General features: G+C 37.3%; 2 protein-coding genes across 5 annotated transcripts in view; one reads left to right on the forward strand and one right to left on the reverse strand.

The window, feature by feature from the left end:
• Positions 1 to 8,347, forward strand: part of LOC131150888 (acyl-CoA-binding domain-containing protein 6) — a 27,048-nt gene extending 18,701 nt beyond the window's left edge. For both annotated transcript variants that reach the window (XM_058101946.1, XM_058101947.1), the window contains 3 exons: positions 6,842 to 7,366; positions 7,507 to 7,566; positions 8,018 to 8,347. In XM_058101946.1, coding sequence (XP_057957929.1) covers positions 6,842 to 7,366; positions 7,507 to 7,566; positions 8,018 to 8,098 — 666 coding nt within the window. In that variant the 3' untranslated portion in view covers positions 8,099 to 8,347. The remainder of the gene's footprint in view (positions 1 to 6,841; positions 7,367 to 7,506; positions 7,567 to 8,017) is intronic.
• An 87-nt stretch (positions 8,348 to 8,434) lies between these two features.
• Positions 8,435 to 20,246, reverse strand: part of LOC131150889 (anaphase-promoting complex subunit 7) — a 32,914-nt gene continuing 21,102 nt past the window's right edge. For all 3 annotated transcript variants that reach the window (XM_058101948.1, XM_058101949.1, XM_058101950.1), the window contains 9 exons: positions 17,978 to 18,051; positions 16,847 to 16,897; positions 16,552 to 16,752; positions 16,410 to 16,454; positions 16,163 to 16,256; positions 11,257 to 11,402; positions 9,410 to 9,639; positions 9,184 to 9,244; positions 8,435 to 8,961 (listed from right to left, as the gene is read on the reverse strand). In XM_058101948.1, coding sequence (XP_057957931.1) covers positions 8,875 to 8,961; positions 9,184 to 9,244; positions 9,410 to 9,639; positions 11,257 to 11,402; positions 16,163 to 16,256; positions 16,410 to 16,454; positions 16,552 to 16,752; positions 16,847 to 16,897; positions 17,978 to 18,051 — 989 coding nt within the window. In that variant the 3' untranslated portion in view covers positions 8,435 to 8,874. The remainder of the gene's footprint in view (positions 8,962 to 9,183; positions 9,245 to 9,409; positions 9,640 to 11,256; positions 11,403 to 16,162; positions 16,257 to 16,409; positions 16,455 to 16,551; positions 16,753 to 16,846; positions 16,898 to 17,977; positions 18,052 to 20,246) is intronic.

Below are 20,246 nucleotides of genomic sequence, written 5' to 3' on the forward strand. Positions count from 1 at the left end.
TTTTTAATTTTAAGGATATTCTATGGTGCAGCATGCATGAAGCACTTCTCCATTCTACCCAACCTGCTTTAACTCTATGTATTAAATCTTCAATTTCTCCTTGTGCTTGTATACTAGATCCAAGGTAACAAAATCCACTAGTGCTATAAATTTCTTGGCCATCTAGTTTAATCTTTTCTCCAATATTCCTCTACAATGATTGAAATTACATTTGATATACTCTATCTTATTTCGATTTCTCCTAAATCCTCTAGATTCAAAAACCTTTCTCCATAATTCTAACTTAAATTCTACAATGCCCTACTTTCATTAATCGAGACAATATCATCTGCAAACAACATACATCATGGAACCTTATTTTGGATATTCCTAATAAATTCATCCATCATTAGTGCAAAAAGAGAATGGCTCAAAGTAGATCCTTGATGTAGACCTATTGTAATTGGAAATTTCTTAGACTCTCCACCTATAGTCCTAATGTAGTCATTATTCCATTGTACATTTCCTTAATGGCATCACTATGTGTAACAGTCTTGGGCCCAATTTCGGTGAGGTATTGCCCACTTTGGCCCACTGCCCTCACAGGTTTGTCCTATAAAAGGTACCTCTCATAGTCGGAGCCCAAACCATCCTTATATAAGCCCAAGATCTCCCTAGTGTACATTTGATGTGGGACCTTGACACTACTTGCTAAATACGCCTTTTTTTTTTGTTTTTTCTAAGACCCGCCATAGAATTTCCCTAGTTATCCCCTTACATGCTTTCTATAACTCTATAAAAACCATATGCAAGTACCTCTTCTTTTCCCCAAACTTTTTCATTAATTTTGTTAAAAGATAAATAACTTATGGAGTAGATCTTGCAGGCATAAAATCAAATTGATTTTTTTAGACCCTCATTTCTGTCCTTCATTTTTTTTGAATTAATCTTTCCTGCAATTCTTTGTATAACTCATAAGTTTAATTCCAAGATAATTATTACAATTTTGAATATCTCCTTTATTTTTGTATGTAGTTATCAAAGTTCTTTTCCTCCATTCATATAAGATTTTATTAGTTTTTTATAATTGTGTTAAATAAATTAATTAACCATATAGTTTTGTAATCACCTAGGCATTTCTAAACTTCAATTGGGATGTTATCCAATCCTACAACTTTTCAATTTTTCATTTTTTTTAATACAAATGTAATGCCTTTAACTCAAATTTTGTGATAGACCTCATATTTTTAGGTTTTTTCCTCATTTATTAATTTCTAAGTTTAAGCCTTCTACTTAGTTTTCATTAAATAGCTTACTAATGTAACTTCACCATCTTTCCTTTATGTCTTCTTCCTTAACCAAGACAATATCATGTTCATTCTTTTATTTATTTAATATCATCTAAGTCATCCCTCTTTCTTTTTTTTAGCTCAAGCAAGTTTAAATATGTCCCTTTTCCCTTCTTTTGTATCTAATCTAGCATATAAATTATTATATGATCGATGTATTGCTTCTCTAATAGCTTTTTTTTTTTTCACATCCCCTCTTTATACTTTTTCAATGTTTCTACATTTTTTGTCATATTTTATACTAGATTCTTTGTCTTTTCGACTTTTTAGACATCTTGATCCCACCATCAACTTTCTTTACTACCCGAGAATCTTCCTCTTGATTCACCTAAAATCTCTTGTTGTCTTTTTGGTAAAGCTAGCTATCCTGCTCCAAAGAATGTTTGCATCTACACTATCCCTTATCGTCCAATCACCATCTTGATCATTTTATCTTTAAATTTTATTTTATTTTCTCCCTTTAGGTTCCACCACCTAGTTCTTTTGCATTGATTTATATTACCTTTTCTTTTTTATTCTTTAATACATATATCTAACACAAAAACTCTATGTTATGAAGTTAAGCCTCCACATGGATAATTTTACAATCCTTACATGATAAACAATCTACCCTCGTAGTTCAGAAAAAATTTATTCAACTTTTATTTGTCTACTTTTGAAGGTTATTGAACGTTCTGCACTCTTCTTAAAGCAAATATTCACTGTAATAAGATCATATGACTTGGCGAAGTCTAAGATCATGTCTTCCATGTATCCTCTTATAACCTTTATTATCTTTTCTAATGTCTCCATTCAAATAAGCTCCTATAAATATTTTCTTAGTCCTTGATATGTATAATACTATCAATATCTTTCCAAAATTGTCTTTAAAGGTTTTTTGCTGAGCCTATTTGAGGAGCATTAGCTTCGATGAGTGAATTAAACAAAATTATCTTGTAAGACACAACACTATTCTCAAACATAAGATATTGAAGAAAGCTATTCTATGGGAGAATTTAGGATAACCAAAACAAAATGTCCCCATTAGTTGCAAGACAAAAAATATTCCCATGGAATGACATCCTCAGGAATCTTATTCCTTGGAATAGGATGCCTGCCTCATGGGAATATTTTTATTTGATTCTCATTGTAAGATTCCCATGAATGTATGTAGGAGTCCCATGTCAATGTTTGAAACATGAGAATCCCGTCAGACATTTCAAGATGACCATTATACTATTGACATTTGTACTTTTGACATGTGTATAATCAATATATGAAGAATAATTATCAAGATTGTTGGACAGTGGTGAAGAATGACCTTATGAAAGTTTTTAATGAATTTTATTGGAATGGGGTTCTTACCTAGGGTATTAATTCTACTTCTATCACTTTGGTGCCTAACAAAAATAGGTCCATCAAGATTTCCGATTATAGACTGATAAGCTTAGTTTCTAGCATTTATGAAATAATCACTAAAGTGCAGGCTAATAGGTTATGTTTGGTGCTTGATTGGACTATTTCTAAGGCCTAGAGTGCATTTGTGGGGTGGATAGATTGTGGATGCAATTTTGATTGCTAATGAAACCATTGAGGATATCAGGAGAAGGAAGAAGAAGGGGGCTTGTTTTTAGGTTAGATTTTGAAAAGCTTGTGATAATTGAGTTGGAATTTTCTGGATAAGATTTTGGTGAGGGAGGGGCTTAGAGAAAGATGGCGTAAATGGATGAGAGGGTGTATTTCTAATGTGAGTTTTGCAGTGATATCGTGATAGTGAATGGTGAACCTAAATCCTGGTTTAGGGCCACAAGGGGGATTAGACAAGGGGATCTTCTTTTTCCATTTTTGTTTGTGGTAGTGGTGAATGTTTTGAGTAGGTTGATAGGGCGGTGGATAGGGGTTTAGTGAAAGGTCTTAAAGTGGGCAAGGAGGAGATTGTGGTTTCTCATCTTCAATTTGCAAATGATACTATTGTTGTCTTGGAGGACTATAAGTATTCTATTCTAAATATAGTAGTGCTTCTTCAAATTTGTGAAAGAGTATCAGACTTGAAGATTAATTTGGGAAAGAGTGGAATTGCAGCTATTAATGTGCCTTTAGAGAGTGTTAGGGAATTAGTCTTGGAAGTTGGGTGTGCAGAGTTGGGATGGCCGATGTCCTACTTAGGGAGTCCTTTGTGGGGGTAATCATAGAGTAGCTAGTTTTTGGGATCAGGTGGTGGAGAGAGTGTCCAGGCGGTTAGACGGGTGGTATGGAGCCTTTTTTTTTTTTTCTCTAGGAGGGAGGATTACTCGAATTCAGGCTTGTCTTTCTAGTATTCTATTGCATTTTCTGTTTATTTTTAAAATCCCAATGAGAGTCGTTAGTAAGATTGAGAGAATTATGAGAGATTATTTGTGGTTAGGGGTAGAGGGTTTTAAGTATCACTTAGTGAATTTGGGAAGTGTTTGGTGTCCAAGAACATGGCTCTTTTGGCTAAATGGCTTTGGCAGTTCACATTGGACGTTTCCTCCTTGTAGCATAAAGTTATCAAAAGTAAATTTGGACTTGATGGGAAGGGGCGGGATACTAATTTAGGCTCTAGATGTTCTTTAGAAAGCCTGCGCAAAGCCATTTCCCAGATTTATCCTCTCTTTATTCCCCACACCAAATTTATGATGGGTAAGGGTTGCAACATTTGTTTTTGGAAAAATATATGGTGGGGGAATGTTGTTTTGGTCACCTCTTTTCCTCGTTTATTTCGTTCGAGCTTGGGGCAAAATGATCCCTTTGCTTCTTTCATTGCAGATTTGGGCGGTCCCTTACCTTCGTGGGATTTTCGTTTTAGGAGAGCCTTGAATGATAGGGAAACTATTGAATTACATCTTTTATTGCAGATTTGGACAGTCCTCTACCTTGGGATTTTCTTGCTTTGCGATTTTGCATGGAAGGTTTGGAATAAGTTATTCATTTATTTTGGAGAAGGCTGGGTTTGTCTGAGAATAGTGGAGGCGTTCTTGGCAATATCTTTTATGGGGTTTGGAAGGAGGAAGGAAGGCATTGCTTTATGGAATTGTGCTTTATTTACAGTGCTATGGGGGCTTGTGGAAGGAACGTAACCTACGTATATTTTCAGGGAAGAAGATTCCATATCAGTTGGTGTGGGAGAAAGTGCTTTTTATGGCTTCTTTGTGCTGTCTGGTCAATGGAAATTTTAAGGGGATGTGTTCGAAAAATGTTCAGTGGGATTAGAAGTCCCTTCTAATGGCATGCTGATTTGAGTTTACTTTTTTTATTCTCAGATTTTGTTAAGGAGATGTCTTGTCTCCTGATTGTACATTCTTTCTTTATCTAATGAATTTCTTTTTCCTATCAAAAAAATATGAAGAATAATTATATATTTTTTCAATATAAAAGCCTATAAAGAATATGTACCTAGTTAAATTCATGTCCTAAAATGTTCAACAATCATAAATTAAAAAATTCAACAGTTAAATAATCCAAGTAACCAAAATAATTTGACAACAATATAATGCCTAAATATTAACTCTGTTCTTATAATAATAATAATAATAATAATAATAATTTATTATTTTAAATATAATAGTAGTGTAATAAAACTATGTTGTAGAAACATTTTTGTCCAACCCACCAAAACATAGTAAGGGCAATTTGGTCCAAAAAGTAGGACACTCTTGGGAATGGAAACTTGCCCATGGTGGAGGGTGGGAGTATGCCCATTTTTTTGTGGGGATCTTTCATTGCTAGGAATATAGAGATGCATGCCATGTAAGAATTTGGTGCCCAAACAAATGTGGGTACATGGGCATCACATTCTTGAGAATGTTGAAAGATGTTGCTAATCAAACACCCTCGAATATTCAAGTTATTCAAAACTAGCCCAAACGCACTTGTATACCAAGGTTATCTTTAGGCTAGGAAGCACCAATATTGACATTGGGACATGCATACTACACAATGCCGATATGATGATTTTAGGAAAATGAGGATACGTATCGACAGGGAAGGTTAATTAATTAGCGTATATATATATAGCGTGATTTTCCTTTTAGTTGATAAATATTGAGGTAATTTAAATTGAAAATGAATTATAGGCATCATTCTTCATCTTGGAGAAAAAAAATAGAGCCTAAAGTTTGTTCACTCATCATTTATCAGGTTAACCAATCATTTGGTGAAAAGAAAAAACAACATAAATAAAACTGTAAGGACATTACCAGTGGCAAACTGTTGAATTGGCAAGAGCCACCCCGAACAGGAGAAGATTGAGGGAAGGTGAAAAGGGAATGGACTAATGGAGTGATGGACTTTACCAGTGGCAAACTGTTGAACTGGCAAGAGCCTCCCCGAGAAGGAGAAGATTGAGGTAAGGTGAAAAGGGAATGGACTAATGGAGTGATGGACTTACCAGCTGCATCAGCTGCACTTGAAGAGTTGAAGCTTTTGCTTGAACACACGAACAATGAACGCTAAAGAGAACATCTTGAATGAAGCAGCAAGGTAGAGGATGCAAGGAACCTTGCGACTCCTCTAGTTGTGTCATCTCTGGCCAAGCAGGGGGTTTGGAAGGTCTGGTGGGAAAGGATCTAGTGGTGCTCACACTAGGCTCGAGGGTTACAAAACACCACATTTTTGCTGCTGAAGTGTCTTGGGCGTGTTGGCTTCATGTCGCAACATGCAGAGTGTCCTAAAAAAATTTAAAATTAATTTCCAATATGTATTGGGGCATGTTGGGCGTGTACAAGTGTCTGACATGTTTTGGATACTCCCTACTTTGGCCTTATAGGAGTGTGGGTGTTTCCTACTCTTTAAGGTTGTGTTGTTTTGTACCATCCAAACGGGATTGCATCATGCGAGGCCAACTTTTTTAACCAAGACAATGTGAAGTGGCCTAGGTATACAAGGCAAATAAAAAATTTCTTTATTTTCCAATTTGAGACAAATCCTGTGACTTCCTTCTTTCCTTTTTCAAAAATCAAAGTTGAAACATTATTTTGAAAAAATTCCCTACATTTTTAAGCTCAAAATTGTTTTTCAAGCTATAGATTGGTATATTTACGCATGAATAGGCGGAGGCAGGAGAAATTGTGGAAAAGAGAGCAAATCATAGAAGAATCTGAAAAAATGAAAAGGAGATGTCAATTTTGTTGCTGTTGGTGCTGTCAGTAGGCATAGTGGGCCATAATGGAATCATCATGGCCCAACATGAAGCCACCAGAGGTGATTTTTCCCTTACATAGCTGCTATTTAAAATTCTGATCGGGGCTACATCAAATGTACTTGCAAACCCAAGGTTATCTTTAAGATTGACTCATTGAAACCCCCATTGCCCTTTAGCTGTGAGTGAATGTTTAGCTGATCTTGACATGGCCCCATCAAATAACAGACCCATCCCAATCCCATCGCATGGATGGCTCATTTGTATTTTGTCAACAAGTTGATCATTTTGCCACTTGAATTAGAATGTAAATGCCCAAAACATATTCAGGTTGTCCAGCATGTTGGTCTAATAGCTGGTGGATGTGTAATTTCAGCCTGTAGAACACAGAACAAAACAACTTGATTCGGGACTTCAGACTCACATTACTGGAGGTAGAGTCCACACGGAAGAGATGCCTTCTGCCTTTGAATCTGAGAACTCAAAAACTCACAACAAAGGAAGTGGAAGCCTTGCATCTGACAGTGATGATGTATTATTCCTGGAGACTGATGGTAAATCTGGAGTGTTGTCGGCTCCTTCAAGCATCTATCAACTGTATGAAGCGAAGGTATCTTCTTTGATTAGAAAGAATGGGACTCTAGAAGGACAATTGGCATCTGCAGTGGCAAATCGAGAGGCTGCGGAGAAGAACTTATCGTCTGCTCTCAAGAGTAGACTGGAGATGGAGAAAAAATTGGCAGACAATGCAAAGGAGATGGAGCTGCTGAAAGAGAGGCTGGCAGCAATAGAGCTTGCACAAGAAGAAGCCAACAGCCTATCAAATATTGTCCACTCTGATAACGTAAGACTGGAGCATGATGTGGCATTCCTTAAGGCAGTTTTGGATGATACCCAGAAGGTATTTGTGCAAATTGCAGTTTAATGTGGTTGGTCTTGTACTTTATTTGGGTTGAGCGGCTTTTTTAATTTCTTGGATTTATTTACTCTATTTAATGTTCTATTGTATTTAGTAACTGCCAAATTTGACATATGTTGTAGGAGCTGCACTCAACTAGAGGAGTACTTGCAGGAGAAAGAGCAAGAGCATTCCAGCTGCAGGTATGTTATGCTCTGAATCCAAAAGCTGGAAAAAGCATGATAATCTGATTTTGAACTTGTCTAAACTTGGGTGTGGGTTGGGTTTGGTTTTCTGCTGAATCAGTGAGATTTCTGAGCGGCCTCAGTATATCTTTATTGACTTTCTATGAATGTAGAATTTTTATTAGCCAAGAAAGGTGGTGAAAAAACTATTAATTGTGTAATACACATACACGTGTGCCTTTGTCTCGTGTATATATATCCCTTAAATTAAGTTATGGCTAGATATAATTTGGTTATTAATTTTTAGTAATTAAAAGGTTTGGTGTACTTGGCCTTCTGTGGAATGTCATTTGCACAATTCCTGTGTCATTCCTAAAAAAGAGAACTATGGGGACGGTTTCTTCCAACTTTGTATTTTTTTATGGTATCATTACATGGGGATCTCATGCTGCCATAATCAACTTTGCAGGTGGAAGTTTTTCATCTTAAACAAAGATTGCAAACTCTAGAGAACCGAGCACCAACCCCGAGGAAACCCTTCCATGTGTAGCAGAAGAGTAGCTTCCACAAATTGCAGTTACAATGCTCTGTACATATGATGAATTTATAATTATTTTGGTATTTATGTTAATACTTCCTTGAAAATTCTGAAGAGAGTATGTGATAGATGGGCAGAGTTGTAACTAATGCGCTTTGTGACTGCAAATTGTAAAAATGTATTTGCTAGATGATGGTAATTGATATCAATCTGCAGTGTTCCTGACATCAGATTGGGCAGTAAAGTAATGCATTCGGTTAATTATGGGAAGATGAGGAAATGGTATTTTGTGGTTTTCATGGAGCTATTTTCTATTAATGGAAAATCCATCATAAGGGCCAGTCAATGTGGTAGTAAGTTTCTCTAGGGAAAATATGGTAAAATATTTATTTGTGGCCAATGAAATGCGTACTACAAAAGATATGAACTGAGCGAAATTTGCATTAATTTATACAGCAGGAAAAGAGCTCCAAGATTTTTTAATTGCTCTCCCACTTCCCCTCTTGTGCTTGAAGACCCATCCACATTGTCCTTGAACCAAACTCCCTTCCAGCCAGAGTAGCAACCTCGTTTGCTCTTTGGAGTACATTAAGAAGTACGGTGCTCTCTAAACTAGTTTGAGCTGAGCCTCAAGAAATATTTTCAGTTAAGCCAAGCCTCCAAAACACCGTGTCTGTGATTCTTAGAGCAGTTGTACAAGCTAAGGGCACCATGAAAATTTGCTCTGTAATTGTAATTGCAGGCACAAGGTCCTTCCCTACATAAACAAAATCAGCAGGCTTTACATTTCACAGAAGCTCAGCCTCTTCCTGGTCTCCATCAGCATCTTCAACCTCATTTTCATCATCTTCCTCAGGTGCATCAGGATCCACCCCCTGAGAAAAATAAATAACTACAAGTAAAACCCTGCATATATTTAGACAACCGCACTAACCACTGCAAATATTCAGACTATAAACACCCTATATTTTCTTACAAGACGTTGAGAAGTCCCAAATTATTGTGCTATGGTACATCACTAAAAGTGATGCATAAAATATGAAATGAAAGGAAACATGCCCATGTCCACTCTTTAAGCATATAAGTGGAAGACAAACCTTCATCTGTTTCTCTAACCGCTCTAGTCCTTTCCTTGCAGCTTCATTTTGTGGGTTTATCCTGTAATTTCACATCAAATACAAAATTGTCCATTTACAAAAAGAACGTGGCTAGCAGCATATTACTTGAGCATTCAGGTTGGATTGGAACTTGGATATAAGGCAGACCTAAACTGTATGATTTTACCAAGAGAAAATCAAGAAGCATTTCAGAGTAAGGTTTAACCTTAGTGCAGCCTGATAATGTGACAGTGCCTCTTGCAGCATATTTGTGGCAGCAAACACTTGTGCCAACTTGACGTGAAGAGAATCATCCGCCCAATCTTTAAGATATCTTTCAAGGAGAGAGACAGCATCTCCATTTCGCCCCTCCATGACATGGAGCTCAGCTAAAGCCAATGCAGCCCCCAGGTAGCCTGGTTCCAGCCTAAGGGCTGATTCATAGAACTTTTTTGCCTGCAACAAGTTAGATTTAAAACATCTTAAAACCAGGCTGCCCTAACAGCAGGATTGGTGGCTTTATCATTAAGAACTCTCCCACATGGTCGGAGGTTGGTAAGTTACATGTTTGGAGCTCAGGGGTGGTAACATGACCCCATTTGGCTCCTAGACCCCTTGATCACAAACCACTGGATTAGCAATTCTACACTTGGTGGGACTAAGGTGAAACTATGGCTCACCTCCTTGACAGCCTACAGCCGCAAAACAGTCCCCAACTCCCTGGGGAATGCTCCTCAACTCCATGGGTCACACATCTAGGGCTTCTAAGCCCTCCTGTTAGTTTTCCCAGCAGGTTCATATGCCCAGCAAAGATTGCAATGAACTAAGGACCTAACCATACTGATACAGGAGACCGTGAACAGAACCTTGCTGGAGACTAATTCTGAAGAATTGGATCAAGAGGTGGTTGTGTTTATTTAATTAGTTTATTATGCATGTTTAGTTCAATTAGTAGTAGGATTATTTTTACATGTGGGGTTGGTTAGTGATATGTGTGTTTTAGGGGTTCATTTGTAATTTAATGTATCTTCTGAGGTTTATGCGCAAATCTTGTAATTTAGGCTTTATTCAAAAATATGGTGTGGAAGCCATGAAAGAGTAATTGTTGAATTTGAAATTAAATTGAAATTTTATGTGTTTTCCCCCCAATTGTGACTCCTTTCTCTCTTCTTCCTCTTCTTGATCTCCCACATTCTCTCGACTGTATTTCCTTGATACTGTTCTGCATCACATCTACTTCTTGCTGGCTAGAGAAGGAAAAAGATGGTGTCCTTACCCGAAGTCATTATAGTTGATAAATATTCAAGAATGCCCCTACTTTTACCTTTTGGAAGGATGATGTCTGATCATGCCCTGACGTAATTTTTGCTTTTAATAATATCATTTCCTAGCATTGCCTACAGCCCGCAGACTTTCAGTTCAAGAGGAATCTAGATGACTAAATAAGCATTGAAATCACCCTCATTCATCTAAGTTTGCAGAAATTTACTTGGCAACAAATCATTTTTTCATAATCTATGTAATAGCATGAACAGGAGCATCACTTTTTTTGCTAAGCCAGGCAGTATAGTCATTGCTTGTGTGCAATGTTTAACACTAGGGCTCTGTTTGGAACTTGGAAAATATTAGGGAAAGGAAACGAAAAATCTAAATGAATTTTCTTTTTCATGTTTGATTAGCTAGGATTTTGAGGAAGAATATAAAATATATATAGTTTATCAAGGAACAAAAAATTGATTTTACACATCATTACCATTTAATTTTTTAAAATTTTTAATCACATTAGAACTTTCATTTTTAGTAGCATTCATTGTAAAGAGAAAATATGTTGAAAAAATAATTTCCTTCCTATTTCCCATTCCTCTCTTTTCTCAAACAAATTTCTTAATCCAAACGGAACACAGGGCACAAAGGAACTGCTGGGATGATGACAATTAATCTCCTTTCCAGTACAGTATTGGTATTAACCAATTCTCTTGGCAACCATGGAATGGGCATATGACAGTCAATAGAATTATTCGAAGGCAATTTCAACATCTGATCTGATGCTAAGATGATCAGTTACAGGTTTACCTTCTCTCTGCCACCAGAGTTACTAGCATGTACATCCCCAACAAGCTTTAGAGCCTTTGCAGATTGAGGCATAGCCTTCATTGCTTCCCTGGCAGCATACAGAGCCTCTTTGATTTTAGAGAGAGCCAAATAAGAGCGTACCAGACCTGAAATTGTGATTAGTTAAATATCATACAACACTTCTCAATTCTTAATATTTCCTATTTACTTAAAAATACATGCATCATATAATAATACAAGTAAGATGCATATATGCTCCTGAAAAAAATAGCGGGTCATTTAGCATTATTACTGTGTGTTACGAGTTTGGTTAGTAATAAGTGTGAGTTAATAAGGGTATTATGGTCATTTCCTATTGTACTTGACATATTTTATAAATAGAGGGAGAGACCTATCATTGAGTTTAGGTCTTCCATTTTACCCAATTATTCAACATGGTATCAGAGCATGATTCTGAAACCTAAACCCTAATTGTTACCATCACCATCAAAACCGAAGCCTAAAACCGAAAATCCACTGCATGTCTACCATCATAAAAGAATTTCCAGCAATACTATAGCCCTAGAAAACAGCCAGCAGCAGCAGAAAGTCAGACCAGTTGCATGAATTTCGTAGGCGACGCTGCCACTTAAAGAACATCAAATCTACTATATATTTTTGCAAAAATAACACCAGTCACCCACAGACACTGCCGATCTGTCCCCCACTGAAATCCCATCTCCAGGCAGTGTCCCACGCGCCCTCACGAGCCGATTTGAAGGATTCCAGGGCCGAACCCATGCGCTGGCGTGCCAAGCTACTTTCAGGCATGGTTTTGACCTGAAATCATTCAGCAGTGATCCAATCCCTCCATTATTGGAGTTTTTCGTGATGTTTTTTGCCCAAAGATCTCACCTTTAATTGCTCATGTGTGGCACCCAAGGAATGGTTGTTTGATGCTTCTTGAAGCTGTTTTTTAATGGTTATTGATTTTATTGGGTCTGAAACAGTGGGATTTGCTGTGTTTTTTTATTCAATGCTCTAATTCCTTCCATATATCAAAATATCAAGCTGTTGGGCATGTGTTTTGCTCAAAGATTCAATCTTTGTTGCGACCATGCACTCATGGGAATTCATTAGTTGTTTGGTGTTAGTAACAGTCATCGGTGACTTTCTTGGAGCAGTGGCAGTGCTCATAAGCTGTTTTTGTGAGGCTGTGGCAGTGTTAAGTTTGTTGGTGATTTGTCCATGGTAGTTTTGGTGGTTCACCTCTCTAATTATTACACTGCTGTGTGTTGCTTTCTTGGGGCTGCGCCTGAGTTTCTTGGTGCAGTGGCAACCTTGTATTGATTTATTTGTGACTTGTTCGTGGTTGTTTTGATTGTTCCAGCAATTAATCTTATGATCATTGGTTTGAGTTTGTGAATGTTGGGATGGAGTTAGCAAATCCCAAAAGTATGGTTCCTTCGTTAGTCACTTGTTTGAGTGAACCACGTACTGTGATGATATCAAATGAGTATTCAAGGTTTCTATTGTATCAATCATCTCAACAAGCATCTTATCACATAGTGTCTTTTGCCCAAAAAGGTAATCCTACAGTCTGTATGTCATTTGGTATCCTTCCTAGTCCTTGGGTTATCAATTTTGCTATCACTGACCACATAACAGGTGCAACCAACTTCTTTTCTGATCTTCAGTATCCTAAAAATCTACCTCAAGTTACTCTTACTAATGGGTCCACTATTGCAATTAAGGGGATAGAAACAGTAAATCCCACTCCTTCTATCTCTATTTCTTCTACTTTATACATTCCAAGATCTCATTTCAATCTCATGTCAGTTAATAAGCTTACAAAGTAATTAAATTGTTCTATCACATTCTTTCTTGATTCTATGGTTATTCAGGATCTAAAGACAAGAAAGATAATTGGCATAGGACGTGAGGCTCGTGGACTTTACTACTACTTTGAGTTGCCTTCTCCACCCATTGCCTGCATACTCGCAGCTACAACACTTCAAATCCATTGTCGCCTTTGTCATCTGTCCTTGGACAAGTTGAAACAACTAGTTCCTACTTCCTACATTGAGTTTTATGTCTAATCTTGAGTGTGTGTCTTGTCAATTGGGCAAGCTTGTGTTCCCTTTGCTTCCCAAGTCAACAAATGGGTGGTTAGTCCTTTCATGCTATAGTCCATTCCGATATTTATGGTCTTAGTAATGGCACATCAAAGTTGGGGTTTCGGTACTTTGTTACACTTGTTGATGACTACTATAAGATGACTTGGTTATATTTAATGAAAGATCGTTCCAAGTTGTTCGATATCTTTTGTGCCTTCAGTTCTCAAATAAAGACTCAATTTGATATGCCAGTCAGAATACTTCATAGTGATAATGCTAAGGAATATTTTAGTACCCAATTCAGTAGTTATATGACTAACTCTAATCCATGAGCCCTCTTGTGTCCACACTCCACAACAAAATGAAGTTGCAAAGGGCAAAAACAAACATTCTTGAAGTCACTCGTACCCTATTTTATCAAAAGAATGTCCCCAAAGTTTTTGGAATGATGTTGTGCTCTAGCTTGCTCCCTCATCAATAAAATGTCATCCTTTGTCCTTGGTGGTAAAATCCCATATTCAGTTATCTTCCCTAAGACTCTTTGTTCTCCCTTCCTTCTCATATATTCAGTTGTGTCCTTTGTCCATTAGTTAACTCTAGGACTGGATAAGTTGGATCCTTGTGCTATCAAATGTATTTTTCTGGGTTATTCCTATACTAAAAAAGGATATCAATGTTATAGTCCTACTTTACATCGATTCTTTGTCTTTGCTGATGTCACCTTCTTCGAGTCTACACCATACTACTATGATTCCTTAAGTTCTGTTGGCCCTAATGAGTCCCTTCCTTTGCCTTGCCTTCTAGATCCAAACCTAGTATCTGTGTCCAATCCTCCTACATCTTCATCCAGTTTGAGTCCTCCTCGTCGTATGGATCATCCAAATTTACAGGTATACACACGGCGACTCAAAGGGGAAATGCCTCCTCTAGTTCCCTTGTCGAATGATCTTATTTCCTATGATGTTGACCCTCCTATAGTCGTTTAAAAAGGTAAACGCACTTGTACCTAACATCCGATCTCTAATTTTGCTTGACATGATTTCTTGTCACCCTCTTATTGCTATTTTGCTAGTACTCTATCTTGTGTTGATCTTCCAAAATCTATTTTTGAAGCCTTATCCCATTATAGGTGAAGGAAATCAAAGGTTGAAGAGGTGCGTGCACTACATAAAAATGATACTTGGGATTTGGTACCTCTTCCTCCTGATAAGTTTGTGGTAGGTTGTCGTTGGGTGTACAATGTGAAATTCAATCTTGATGGTTCTGTGGCTCGTTTGGAGTACTACCTTGTTGCTTAGGGGTATACTCAGGTGTATGGTTTGGGTTATTTAGACGCATTCTCTTCGGTCGCTAAACTTGCCTCAGTACGTTTATTCATTTCTTTAGTCATCACTTGTCCTTGGCCTCTACATCAGTTAGATGTGAAGAATGCTTTCCAACATGGTGATCTTCAAGGGGAGGTATATATGGAGCAACCATTTGGGTTTGTTGCTCAAGGGGAGTTAGGTTCAATATGTCGACTTATGAAATCATTGTATGGATTAAAACAATCTCCAAGAGCATGGTTTGTTCGTTTAGTGTTGTACTAATTGAGTTTGGCCTCCATCGATGTGCAGTAGATCACTTGGTATTTTATCGTCATACTCCATCTGGCAAGATTTTGCTTATTGTGTATATGGATGACATTGTGATCACTGATGATGATGATCGAGACATCCAAGACCTAAAGCTTTTCCTATAGAGTAAGTTTCAAACCAAGGACTTGAGATGGTATATAAGTATCAAGATCTCGTACGAGAACTGTCTTGTCACAGAGGAAGTATGTTCTTGATCTTTTATATGAGACAGGGCTGTTATAATCCAAACTCTATACACCCATGGATTCCAATAGCAAGTGTCTAATATGTGTGATTTGTTGCCTAACCAGGTCAATGTCGAAGACTTGTTGGAAAGTTGAATTGTCTCAAACACTTAACCAAATATATCCTTCAGAACAAGTGTTGTAAGTCAGTTTCTTGATTCCCCGAGAACAAGACACTGGGATGTAGTAATTCGTATTTTGAGATATCTCAAAGGTACACCAAGGAGAGGTCTCTTATATTAGAAGTGGGGTCACACTCATATTCAGGAATATACAGATGCAGATTGGGCTAGGCTAACCTTCTGACCAAAGATCCACAACTGGATATTGTATCTATGTCGATGGTAATTTGGTGTCTTGGAAAAGTAAGAAACAAACTGTGGTGGCCAAGTCGAGTGCTGAGTTAAGAGTACAGGGCTATGACACACACTACATGTGAATTTGTTTGGCTAAAGAACACGTTGAAAAAACTAGGTTTTCCACATTCTCAACCTATGGAGTTGGATGTGTGATAATCGAGTTTCTATTCATATTGCCTCCAATCCTGTCTTCCATGAGCGGACAAAGCACATTGAAGTTGATTGTCATTTTATTCGAGAGAAACTTGTACAGAAGCTCATTACAACCACTTGTCTGAAGTTTGAGTTTCAGCTTGTTGATTTGTTCATTAATGCTTTGGGAGGTGCTTGTGTGAAATTCATTTGTAACAAGTTAGGAGCATATGATACATATGCTCCACCTCAAGGGAGAGTGTTAATGGTTATTTAGTCATTTATCATTATTATTACGTGTTAAGAGTTTGGGTAATAATAAGTGTGAGTGATAAGGGTATTATGGTCATTCCTATTGTATTTGACATATATTAAAAATATATAGGGAGAGACCTATCATTGAGTTTAGGTCTTCCATTTTACCCAATTATTCAACAAGGAGTAATCTTATAGCTAACCTTGATAGGATCGAAGATCAGGTCTTAACTCTTGAGCTCCCCTGAAGGCAATTACAGCTACCTCTGGCCGATTCATTGATAAATATAGGTTACCCTGAAAACTTACAAAAGTTTGACTTATTGAAATTGAAGGAAAGAACAAGAATGAATGTGTGTGCATGCAAACATAGACATTGTTCCAAGAATTTTCACATTAATAATTGGAACAAGACCATGCAAGTTGAGAGGAACAAAATCATTTCAGTACCTTCATTATATAACCTGGTATGTGCCTCTCATCTATTCGGATACTCTGGCTTCAAAGAATTTGTAGACTTGTTAATTGCATTACAATAACAGATTACAAAAGTGGAAACAAGCCAGTGCTACTCAAAATGAACAAAGCTAACCTTCTCGACACAAGACAAAGCTCCTCTCTCATCTTTTCTTTCCCACAGCACAGACAAAGCCACAAAAACTTCTGGCCTTGTAGGATCAATACTCAGTAAATCATGAACCAACTTGTTTAGTTTTGAGGAATCAGATTTCGTTTTTAAAAGCATTGCATACTCATCCATATAGGTTACAATGTATGGATCAATTGCCCGAGCCTGTAAAGACCATGAACATTAAAGATGTTTGAACCATACATGTTTGAAGATAATAAACTATTGATCAAGAAAATAATTGGACACATCTGCTCACCTTCTCGAAATTCATAATAGCATCATCATTTTTTCCAATAATAGCTTCAACCTTTGCTTGATAATTTATGCAAATCAAACAGAATGATAAGTTAAAATGCTTCAGTTTAGCTAGAATCAACATACAACGTGGAAAATTAACATCTGTGAATGCGCTGTAACAAGATCAGAATTGAGACACAGCATTTGCAATCAATTGAAGATACAAGTAACACGAGACATGTTTTTTGATGAATGCAAGTTGTAGTAGTCAACATATCTCCCCAAACAGTTTTTTCACTGTAAAAGTGACTCAAGTAACTCCATTGGCATTCATATACCTCCAACAGCAAAAGATCTATTTATAAAAATAATAAAACTGGTATATAGAACTGCCCAGAGGACCTTCGTTGACAGTGACATGGTATTTTATCCTGCATATGCTAGGCTAAGTTCCCCACCATAAAAAAACACGTGGAAAAAAAATGTAAAACTTAGGGCACAACGCTCCCAAGCCATATCAGGAGTCTAGAGAGGGAACAATTTAACAGAAAACATGGACTTGATAGAGCAGAAAAACCCAAAAAAAAACTGTGTAACTAACCCAAGCGCTAGGCATTAAGGCTTTGTAGAATTTTCTAGGTAAAGCCTACAACTCCATTTTTTTTCCAAAATTTTTTTCTTCATTTATACAGTTAGATTAATTTGTTCAACTCTTTAATCCAATTATCTCTATCCACCATGTCACCAGAAAGAAGCACAATATGAAGATTGTATGAGCAACAGCTGTAATGGAAAAAAAACAACTGCTAGAATCCCTCAGCATGTTTTATAATAGATGTGGTATTTATCAATAAAAAGGAAAAGCCAAGAATAAAAAGAGACATCTCAAACAAGCATCGACACAACCTACGAATGCATTATATTTAATGATGAAACAATTACGATAAATGAAAAGCCAAAAATCAGTCAATTATTAGAGCAAAATGGAACACAATCCAACTTGAAATGAAACATCACATAATTTGCTGTCAAATAAACCAAAAAAGTAAAAGCAGCATATGGACTTTATATGCATAATTAGGCAAGTTGGACTAAACTACCAAATATTCCATAATTACCAAACAAAAATTAGAAGACATCAATTCATTACCTTTGCAATTTCAAGTAATATGTGAATATTATTAGGAAAACGCTGTAGAAGTTCTGTGAAGAGTTCTAAACCACCTACCAAACATGAAAGAATGTAAAGGAACAAAAACGATCAATCACCACCCAAAAAAAAAAATCCAACTATATAGTTTAATGTATATACTCTAAAGTATAAAATCTATTAACTTCTGCCATGGGAACTCCATCTGGAATCAAGTTGTGAAACAATAGCTAAAATAAAATCCATGATGAATATAAAAAAGCATCGTCTTTTTTAAGTGCTTCAGAGGGTGATGGTGGGAAGTGTGAGAACAGTAGCAGTGACAGAAGTGGTGCTTGTTGTGGTGGTGGTGGTGACTGCAGTGGCTATGGCGGTGTTAAAGCAATGGCAGTCACAATGAAGGTATGCTGGTGAATGGTGTTGGTGGCAGCACAGGTGGTGAAGCTACTGGCAGTGTCTGTTGCCATGCTAGCAATAACAGTGGCAGCTAACAAATGGCAATGTCTGAAATGGCAGCAGCACGGTTATGTGATGCAGGGACAGCATCAAGGTTCTGCAGCCATGGGAGAGTTTAAAAGAAAGGAAGGGAAAGGGAAGATAGAGGAGACACCAGGAGAGAGCTCACGTTCAATTCCAATTCAAATTCATTAACAACTGCCTACAACATGGCTTTCACATGCTATTTATAAGAAAGTCTCTAAACACATGAAATTATGCACATACCCTAGAACTACATAGCATTACAAACAAGCCCCCAAATAAACATAATACTATCTTAATTAAACTAAACACATAGCAAACTACTAATTAAACCCAACAATTTTCAATACAGTTCTTCTTAAGTAGTCTCCAACATGGATCTTACCAAGGTCTTGCTTCTTGTCCTACATCATTATGGTTGGTGGTTGCAGTTGTCACAATGAAGGTGTAGTGGGGTCAACGAGGTTTTGCTCATTAATAGAATAGCAACATTCTGGCTAACCATAGCTAATCAATTACTCACAAAGTAATGGTGCATGAGGCTATAATATTATCTTCCTCAAGTGGCATTTGAATAGCAGATATTAACCCTCCAATTTCCTTTCTCATATTCATCAACGGATTTTTTAAACTCATTCCCCCATCTACTGAAACAAGGGAATTTGAGAATTGACCTCCCAATCCCTTGAAGCCCTAAAAGGTTCCACATCAAGAATTGACCTCCAATTTGTGTCTGTCAAATGATAACTGTTTGTCGCATCAATTTTCAGTACAGGGTCGAATTATATAATTTGTTCAGTTGCATTTTAGGAGTGTAGCTGGCTTGAGAGTGCAATTCTACTCTGGCCTACCCTATTCCCTCTTTGACTTCTCTCTTCCACAATTTTTTTCATTCTATCTCTTGTTCTCCTGTTTCTCAGCTACATTGATCAGATTTCTTAGATTTACAACACGGTAACAGAGCATGAAATCCAAACCTGGTCAATCTGGCTTAGTTGTAGCCACTTCTTCCTCTCTTCCTTTCTCTCCCTGGTTGACTCTTAAATTAGAGATATCTTCTATGGTCTAACTCACTCAGCCATATGCATCTCTTGTGGGTGCTGTGTATGATCATGGTGGTTTGCTGATGTGAAGACAGTTGTATACTGTTTCCCACAGACTGCTGTCGCTGTTTCAATGTTTCCTTGGTTAGCTTTGCGATGATGCTGTTTTGTAGTGCTGTGTGTTTATGATTGATTGCCTGCAACCTTTTATCAGTTGCTGGTTGATTTCTAATTGGTGTTCGATCACCCAATCTCCTATTTGTGCCTGCATCTGCTTCTACATGCTGCAACATTGTGTTTTATTGTCTGCACAGCTGTTTGAGTGCCTGCAACTTAGTTGTGACTTTGGTTCTGTGATCGGGTTTGCCTCTTGAAGTTATCAAGTGTCGTTGTGGACTAGTGTGTGTTACCCCTATTCTGATATGTTGCTGGGTTGTGCGAGTTAGTGTTTTTTTTCTGGTTTCTGCTAGTATTCCTTGTTGAGTGGTGATTTACCTTGACTGGGCAGAACATGTGTCCTGTGCAATATTGAATGCTTCAACATCACTTGAACAGAGGAGGGCTGACTGATTGTCAATGTGCAGATTATAGCCAAAAAATTGGCTGCTTTGCCAATTATCTTTGATTGCCTAAAGTTATGCAAGTGCATAGCAATACAAAAGGCAAGAACAAATACTTGGGGCTGGACTCCCCATCTCATGACTCAAAAGGATATGATGAATGAGGGAAAGTTATGCTTCCTTTCG

Source organism: Malania oleifera, chromosome 3 (genome assembly GCF_029873635.1).
Source record: "Malania oleifera isolate guangnan ecotype guangnan chromosome 3, ASM2987363v1, whole genome shotgun sequence".
NCBI lineage: Eukaryota > Viridiplantae > Streptophyta > Magnoliopsida > Santalales > Ximeniaceae > Malania > Malania oleifera.